The 9544-nt window shown below is 40.9% G+C and overlaps 1 protein-coding gene across 1 annotated transcript in view; it reads left to right on the top strand.

Annotated features, from left to right (window-relative positions):
* The window catches only part of LOC107656638 (epiplakin-like), an 11363-nt gene extending 2767 nt beyond the window's left edge, over positions 1-8596 (top strand). The window contains exon 2 of the mRNA XM_016444561.1: positions 1008-8596. Within this exon, the coding sequence (XP_016300047.1) occupies positions 1038-8327 (7290 nt within the window). The 5' untranslated portion in view covers positions 1008-1037 and the 3' untranslated portion in view covers positions 8328-8596. The remainder of the gene's footprint in view (positions 1-1007) is intronic.
* Positions 8597-9544: the final 948 nt, after the last annotated feature.

Here is a 9544-nt window from a genome sequence, read left to right on the forward strand (position 1 = left end):
AGCGGTCACTTGGATAAGTCGTTGTTGCTTGTGGAACTTGTTGACTTTTGATGAGTTTGAGCGCGTGATGCGCGTTGTGAAAAAGTGTGTTGGAAACACAAATTGAGGACCAAATCTGCACCTTATTGATGACCCCTGGCGTTAATATATTGCATCTATTAACTGCAGCTCGTTAATAAACATTTAAAAAAAAATCCATTTTATACAATCCGCCTTCATTTAGCAAGTGCAGCCATGAAATGGGTTAAAATGAGAGTCCATTTCTCTCCAAAACGGTGCCAGTTTTAGTGTTTTGCAATAAAGCACTTTTCACAGCGCTCATCACGCGTTCAAACTCATCAAAAGTCAACAAGTCAACAACAACTTATCCAAGTGACTGCTGCAGAATGCACGCGAGAGAGAGACGAGGCCATACGAGGCAGCGCAGATCGCGCATCTCATAAGTGAGTGGGAATTTACCGAACGTGGCACAGTTAGAGGAAGATGCGACTGAATTGATGCTTGAATAGGCCTAATGCACTTCCAGCAGCCATTATAAACAGTTGGCGGTTAAAATTGTATATGCACAATTCGATTTGACGAAAGTCACGAGACCTATTAATATCTCACTATCCAATCACGTTCATGGATAAAAATAAAATTAAATTGATGACAACTGACAAGTGAAAAGCCTGTCTGCGTCATTGATTCTTTATCCTGACATTCTTCAAGAATACATCGGAATCCTGTATTTCCAGTTTTCCAGTGCTTACAAGGTTCATGCTAAACAAATCACATGCAGACTTTTCCAAATGATGCAATGCTCAAGAAGTTTTTTCTTGTGAGGACAAGTCATAAAAGGGGTGAAGGGGTACTTTCATTGCTTGCACAAACACAAGTTTCAACAGGGTTCTGTGGTGTACAGTTTTGCCTTTTATACAGTAAACAAAATATATGGATAACTTAAATGAACAGGTTAGACTAGTTTTTACATGCATGACTAATAATTATTCATATGTAATCCACAGACCCTGGTGCAAGAAAATCCACAAAAAAAAATGCCAGCTCAGGAAAATTGCAGTTCTCAGGGCCCAGTAGCTGGAGTGTTCCTTGAACATTCAAATGAAACAATTACAATATACCAAGCCTTTAAGAAGCGCTTGTTGAAGCCAGGAACATATCTGGCACTGGTAGAAGCTCAAGCTGCAACAGGAGGAATCATCGACCCCGTCAAAAACAGGGCATGGTCTGTAGAAGATGCAGTAAAGGAAGGCATTGTGGGACGTGAAATGAAAGAGAAACTTAAATTAGCTGAGAGGGCCATCACAGGCTACACAGATCCATACACCAACCAACAAATCTCACTCTTCCAGGCCATGCAAAAAGATGTAATCCCAAGAGAATATGGCATTCGATTACTTGAGGCACAGATCTCTACCAAAGGGATCTATGACCCTATTGAAAAATGCTACCTAACAGAAGAACAAGCCTTTGGGAAAGGTCACTATGACAAAGATCTTTTTAGAGACCAGGTGGATGCTCTAAAAGTATTCTATGATCCAAACTCTCAAGAAAACCTCACCTATGCATCATTGATAAAGAAATGCACTGTAGCCCCAGAAACAGGTTTGCTGCTGTTCCCGATTTACATCACATTTAAAGGTCTTCGCAGAGGTGTAACCTCCGCTGAGCTTCTGGCATCAAAAATAATTGACCAACAGACATTTGAAGATCTGCATAAGGGTAAAACCACCACCCAGGACGTGATGTTAATGGAAACAGTGAAAGAATATCTAGAAGGTAAAAAGAGCATTGGGGGAGTAGCTATGCTCTCTACGAACAAGAAAATGGGCATCTATCAGGCAATGAGACAAGGAATAATCATGCCTGGTTCTGCTTTGATTCTGCTGGAAGCCCAGGCTGCAACTGGATTCATGATTGACCCTGTTGAAAACAAGACATACAGTGTAGATGAAGCCATTAAACAAAAACTTGTAGGGCCAGAGTGCCATGCAAAATTGCTCGCAGCAGAACGTGCAGTGACTGGTTACAAGGATCCATACACTGGTGAAACCATTTCTCTTTTTCAAGCTCTGAAGAAGGAACTGATTGTGAAGGAGCATGGGATCCGATTGCTTGAGGCACAAATTGCGACTGGTGGAATTATCGATCCAATAAACAGTCACAGAGTTCCTGTGGATGTAGCATACAAGCGTGGCTTCTTCGATGAGGAAATGAATGCCATCCTTGAGGATTCTGGAGATGACACTAAAGGTTTCTTTGACCCAAACACAAACGATAATCTGACATATCTGCAACTGCTGGATCGTTGTGTCATCGACCCCTCTACAGGACTCACATTATTGCCCATTCAGGATCCATCCAGCAGTCTGAATCACACATTCATTGGCTATGACATCAAAAAAGTCTTCAAGGGTGTCATGGTAAAAGTGGCATGTGGAAAATACATGGGAATGACTGTTTCGCTCTGGGAATTGCTTATGTCTGAATATTTCACAGAACAGCAAAGGCAAGACTTTATCCAGAAATACAGAAACAAAACACTCACAATTGAAATTATAGTCACCAAAGTCCTAGAGATCATTGAACATTCAGTGAAAACAGCTAATGCAGTTTTTGAAGGTATAAGGGAAAAAGTAACTGCAAACCAGCTCGCCGAGGCTGACATCATCACAGAGCATGATCTAGAGGATCTCAGAGGAGGAAAAAAGACGGTAAAAGATGTTACAGAGAATGAATCTGTGCAAATATACCTACAAGGTAAACCAAGCATTGCTGGTGTGCTGCTTCCTGACTCCCAAATAATGTCAATCTACCAAGCCAGACAAAAAGGAATTCTGAGGCCAGGAACATCACTTGTTCTTCTTGAAGCCCAGGCTGCAACAGGATTCATAATTGACCCAATTGCTAATCGAAAGTTTTCTGTAGATGAAGCAGTGAAGGCACGAGTGGTAGGGGCTGATCTTCATGCAAAATTAAGCTCCGCAAAGAAGGCAGTGACAGGTTACCAAGATCCTTACACTGGCAAGAAAATCTCACTGTTCCAAGCAATGCAGAAAGATTTAATTGTGAAAGATCATGGTATACGTCTGCTAGAGGCCCAGATTGCCACAGGGGGCATTATTGATCCTGTAAATAGCCATCGCATTCCTGTTCATATTGCTTATAAACGAGGATATTTTGATACCGAAATGAATCAGATCCTTTGCGATGCAGCTGATGACACAAAAGGATTCTTTGACCCAAACACTCATGAAAACCTTACTTATATGCAGCTTATGTCCAGATGTGTCACTGACCAAAGCACAGGCCTTTGCCTCTTGACAATCAAAGGAAATGACAAGAGAGTCAAAATAGGAGGCAGCATTAAAGAGGTGTTCCATACCACATATGTCTCTGTGAGATACGGCAGATTCAGCAACAAGAAAGTGACACTCTGGGATCTCATCAACTCTGAATATTTGTCTGAGGAGAAAAGGCAGGAGCTGTTAAAGTGTTACAAGTCCAAAACAATCACAATAGAAGAAATCATAACAATTATTTTAGAGATCATTGAGAGCAAGGAAGTACAAAGAAATGCTGACCTCAGTGTAGATGGTCTCAGGGGAAAAGTCTCCATTTTGGAGCTGCTGAATTCGGCAATAATAGATGAAAAAACATACAAAAATGTGCTTGAAGGGAAGCTAACAATCAAAGACCTCACTGAGATGGGCACTGTGAGGAACTTCCTTAGTGGAACAAGCTGTATAGCAGGTGTATTATTACAAAAGTCAAATCAGAAAATGAGCATCTACCAAGCCAAAAAAGAGGGATATCTGACCCCTGGCACTGCCTTGTGTCTTCTTGAAGCACAGGCTGCCACTGGTTTTATTATTGATCCAATACAAGACAAGAAACTCACTGTTGAGGAGGCCTTGAAGCAGAAAGTCATTGTTCCAGAGTTGTATGAAAAAGTCCTGGCTGCTGAGAAAGCAGTGACTGGTTACAAAGACCCATACACTGGCAAGACAATATCACTTTTCGAAGCCATCAAGAAAGACCTTATTGTAAAGCAGCATGGCATACGTCTGCTTGAAGCCCAGATTGCTACAGGTGGCATCATTGATCCCTTAACAGGTTTACATTTACCACTCGAATTTGCTTTCAAAAAGGGTTATTTTGATGCTGACTTAAACAAGATCCTTGCTGATCAAAGTGATGACACCAAAGGATTTTTTGCTCCCACCACACAAGAAAATCTGACCTACATGGAAATGTTGGCACAATGCATCAAGGACCCCGATACTGGTCTTTTCCTGCTTCCAGTTGCTGAAAAAGGGAAAACACAAGAAAAATCACAAAAAATTCTCTCAGATGCTGAGATTAAGGAAGAATTTGAGAAAAACAGTGTTGTTGTTCCTGTTGGCCATTTCTCTGGAAAATCACTGTCTCTTTGGGAAGTAATACATTCTGTATACTTCACAGATGAACAAAGGCAGCAGTACTTTGAACAATATTGTTTGGGCAAGATACATATCAAGGATGTTGTCAGCATAGTTACCAAAACTATTCAAACAATAGAAAAGAAAGAAGCTAATTCTCAGACAACTATGGGCCTGAGAAAACCTGTTTCTGTGCAACAGCTGCATGACTCTGGAATCATTGACACCAAAACTTACAATGAGCTGCAACATGGTAAGGAAACACTTGAAAACATGGTTCAACTTGAATCTGTTCAAAGGTACTTGAAAGGCACTGGAAGCATTGCTGGAGTAAAGCTTCATCCATCAGGAAAAGTGTTAAGTTTATACATGGCAAAAACTGAAGGATTACTCACTTCCGATGCAGCACTGTTGTTGCTTGAGGCTCAGGCAGCAACTGGATATGCTATCGATCCAATCCAAAACACACATCACACAGTCATGGAGGCTGTCAGAGCTCAGCTTATTGGACCAGAGATATTAGAGCACTTATTATTGGCTGAACGTGCTGTCACTGGCTTCACAGACCCATACACAGATGAGCAAATATGCTTATTCGAAGCAATGCAAAAAGGTCTCATCCCTCAAAAACATGGATTGAACTTCTTAGATGCACAGCTTGCCACAGGAGGAATTATTGATCCAATTGGCAGCTACAGGCTGCCTGTTCAGAAAGCAATAATGAAAGGATGCTTGAATAATGAGACCAGTGATCTTCTGGCAAATCCTATAAATAGTGAAAAGGGGTTTTCAGACCCAGAAACAAAAGAACCTCTTACTTACCATCAACTCATGAAGAAATGTGAAAGGAATTCAACCACCAGCCTGCTGCTTCTCCCAGTAACTGAAAAGAGTGCTGAAACCTCAACCTACAGTGACAAAAAATTAATAAAGATCTTCAAAGAAAAATCAGTGATCATCAATGCTGGTAAGTTTGCAGATAAACGTGTATCACTTTGGGATGCACTACACTCAGAGTATATATCTAAAGAGAAAAGGGAAGAATTACTTGACCAATACAAACAAAAGAAACTATCAATAGAGGAGATAACAGAAATGGTGACAGCAATGATAATTGAAGTAACCACAAAAAAGCATTCCTTTAAAGGTCTTAGAAGACAAGTGTCAGCAAGTGAGCTATTTGGGGCACAAATCATCTCAATAGAAATGATGAGTAAGCTTATCAATGAGGAAGTAGATGATGAAGATATCAACAAAATGGAATCTATTCAAAAATATCTTAGGGCAACAAACTGTATAGCTGGTGTATATTTCCAGTCTACAAAACAGACCATGAGCATCTTCGAAGCCAAAAATAAGGGACTTCTGACACCTGGAACATCTCTGGTTTTGCTTGAGGCCCAAGCAGCCACTGGTTTTATTATTGACCCAGTGAGGAACAAAAAGCTTTCAGTAGAGCAGGCGGTGGCTGAAGGCGTTGTGGGGATGGAATGGAAAAGCAAACTGCTCTCTGCAGAACGAGCAGTCACTGGATACATGGACCCCTACACAGGCAAAACAATCTCCTTGTTCCAGGCCTTGAAAAAAGATCTGATCGTCAAGGACCACGGTATTCGTCTGTTAGAAGCTCAGATCGCCACTGGGGGCATCATTGATCCTGTGCACAGCCATCGTGTTCCTGTGGAGGTGGCTTACCAAAGAGGGTACTTTGATGAGGAGATGAACAAGGTCCTCTCCGATCCAGATGATGACACCAAAGGTTTCTTTGATCCCAACACACAAGAGAACCTCACATACTTGCAACTTGTGGAGCGGTGTGTTAGAGACCCCAACACTGGCCTGAGCCTCCTTGTGATTGCGAAAAAGGGCGAGTTCTACTTCTTCATTGATGAACATACAAAGAATATCCTTAAATCTACAACCACAAAGAAAGCGGGAGGTAAATTCCAAGGACAGCTGGTGACACTCTGGGATCTGCTGTACTCAAATTACATTTCTGAGGAAAAGAGGAGAGAACTGGTGCAGCAGTTTAAATCAGGTACAATAACGATAGAACAGTTTTTAGAAATAGTTCTGACAGTGGTATCACAGAAATCAGGAACAAGCACCCAAACCATTACAACAATAACAACAACAGAGACAACCCAAAAACAAAATTTTCAAGGTATCAGAAAGGACGTGAGTGCTGATGAGTTGCTGCAATCCAAAGTCATTGATGAGAAAATTTACAAGGACCTAACTTCCGGAAAAGTCACAGTTGATCATGTAAGTGAAATGGACTCTGTGCGAAAATACTTGAAAGGAACAAATAGCATCGCTGGTGTATTTGTGCAGTCTACCAAACAAACCATGAACATCGTCGAAGCCAAAAATAAGGGACTTCTGACACCTGGAACATCTCTGGTTTTGCTTGAGGCCCAGGCTGCCACTGGCTTCATGATTGACCCAGTGAAGAATAAAAAGCTGTCAGTAGAACAGGCAGTGGCTGAAGGACTTGTTGGGGCAGAATGGAAAAACAAACTGCTCTCTGCAGAACGGGCGGTCACTGGTTACACGGACCCTAACACAGGGAACATAATCTCCTTGTTTCAGGCCTTGAAAAAAGAACTGATCGTCAAGGACCACGGTATTCGTCTGTTAGAAGCTCAGATCGCCACTGGGGGCATCATTGATCCTGTGCACAGCCATCGTGTTCCTGTGGAGGTGGCTTACCAAAGAGGGTACTTTGATGAGGAGATGAACAAGGTCCTCTCCGATCCAGATGATGACACCAAAGGTTTCTTTGATCCCAACACACAAGAGAACCTCACATACTTGCAACTTGTGGAGCGGTGTGTTAGAGACCCCAACACTGGCCTGAGCCTCCTTGTGATTGCGAAAAAGGGCGAGTTCTACTTCTTCATTGATGAACATACAAAGAATATCCTTAAATCTACAACCACAAAGAAAGCGGGAGGTAAATTCCAAGGACAGCTGGTGACACTCTGGGATCTGCTGTACTCAAATTACATTTCTGAGGAAAAGAGGAGAGAACTGGTGCAGCAGTTTAAATCAGATACAATAACGATAGAACAGTTTTTAGAAATAGTTCTGACAGTGGTATCACAGAAATCAGGAACAAGCACCCAAACCATTACAACAATAACAACAACAGAGACAACCCAAAAACAAAATTTTCAAGGTATCAGAAAGGACGTGAGTGCTGATGAGTTGCTGCAATCCAAAGTCATTGATGAGAAAATTTACAAGGACCTAACTTCCGGAAAAGTCACAGTTGATCATGTAAGTGAAATGGACTCTGTGCGAAAATACTTGAAAGGAACAAATAGCATCGCTGGTGTATTTGTGCAGTCTACCAAACAAACCATGAACATCGTCGAAGCCAAAAATAAGGGACTTCTGACACCTGGAACATCTCTGGTTTTGCTTGAGGCCCAGGCTGCCACTGGCTTCATGATTGACCCAGTGAAGAATAAAAAGCTGTCAGTAGAACAGGCAGTGGCTGAAGGACTTGTTGGGGCAGAATGGAAAAACAAACTGCTCTCTGCAGAACGGGCGGTCACTGGTTACACGGACCCTAACACAGGGAACATAATCTCCTTGTTTCAGGCCTTGAAAAAAGAACTGATCGTCAAGGACCACGGTATTCGTCTGTTAGAAGCTCAGATCGCCACTGGGGGCATCATTGATCCTGTGCACAGCCATCGTGTTCCTGTGGAGGTGGCTTACCAAAGAGGGTACTTTGATGAGGAGATGAACAAGGTCCTCTCCGATCCAGATGATGACACCAAAGGTTTCTTTGATCCCAACACACAAGAGAACCTCACATACTTGCAACTTGTGGAGCGGTGTGTTAGAGACCCCAACACTGGCCTGAGTCTGCTTGCTTTAAAAAAGTCGATTTAAGACTGGATGCAAAATGCCATGCAATATATTCTCACTTCATTAACCACGATCACACTGTTCTATTTCTACTTATGCCAAATACAAATTTGTAAATGTGTATCAGTTAACGTTAATTTTCAGTGTGCATTGCTTACATTTTTATGACATACATTTTCAGTTTTACATTTTTAAACTGAAATATAGAAGAATCAGTAAAAGCGCAAATGCTATGTGTTTAAAAATGTAGTGTACTGATAAATTTTGTATTTCATCTTTTTAACTCATGCTCTCTTGCTATGTGTTCAAAACAATTAAAATAATCACACAGTTGCAATATGTCAGTTTATGTCAGTTTAAAGTCAACATTCAACATTTATTGCATACCAGCACATGAACATGAGAAAAATGGTTGCAGATTATGGTAGTAAAAATAAACAAATATTTATGAAAAAATTGTACTTGCAAATCTGAAATAGTGAAAAAGTGTCCTTATCCTTATAAACAAATCCCAGAGAGGGAGAGAGAGAAATAAAATTTTGTACACTTTAAAAATAAATTAATTAAAAGGGTGGTTCATTGCAATTTCACTTTTTTAACGTTTGTTGGTGTGTAATGTTGCTGTTTGAGCATAAACAATATCTGCAAAGTTACGAAGCTGAAAGTTCAATGCAAACAGAGATATAGTCTTTTAAAATTCTGGCAGTTTAATGCTTACAAAAACGGCTGGTAGGGACTACAACGAGTTACTTCCCGGGTTCGTGACGTCACAAACCCTGATAAACCCTGCCCTTGGGAAAAGGCAGCAAAGGGGGCGAGGCCATGCTGCGCTGCTTTAGAGAAGAGGAAGAGAAAACTAGAGGTGCACGTAAAAATCTATTCATATATGAATCGCGATTCTGTCTTCTAACGATTCTAATGGATTCACAAGTTTCAAAGTCAATGTTCTAAAGCAGCAGTTCTTAATACTGTTCCTCGCGTCGCCCTGCTCTGCACACCAAGGTTATTTTCGTAAATGAAAACTAAAACTAAGACTAAAACGATTGATGAAAAAACAATTTCGTAAACTGAAATAAAATAAAACTAAAACTAAAACGAAACGAAACTAACAACAGGTATTGAAAAACTAACTGAAATAAAATTATAATTATCAAAAATAAATAATCGTTTTCACAATCATTACGTTCTCACCCCTTGGCGGAAAAATATACGAGCTGCATGGAGGTTTAGGGAAATAGCCT

This window comes from Sinocyclocheilus anshuiensis, unplaced genomic scaffold (assembly GCF_001515605.1).
Source record: "Sinocyclocheilus anshuiensis isolate Anshui unplaced genomic scaffold, SAMN03320099.WGS_v1.1 scaffold1393, whole genome shotgun sequence".
Classification (NCBI taxonomy): domain Eukaryota; kingdom Metazoa; phylum Chordata; class Actinopteri; order Cypriniformes; family Cyprinidae; genus Sinocyclocheilus; species Sinocyclocheilus anshuiensis.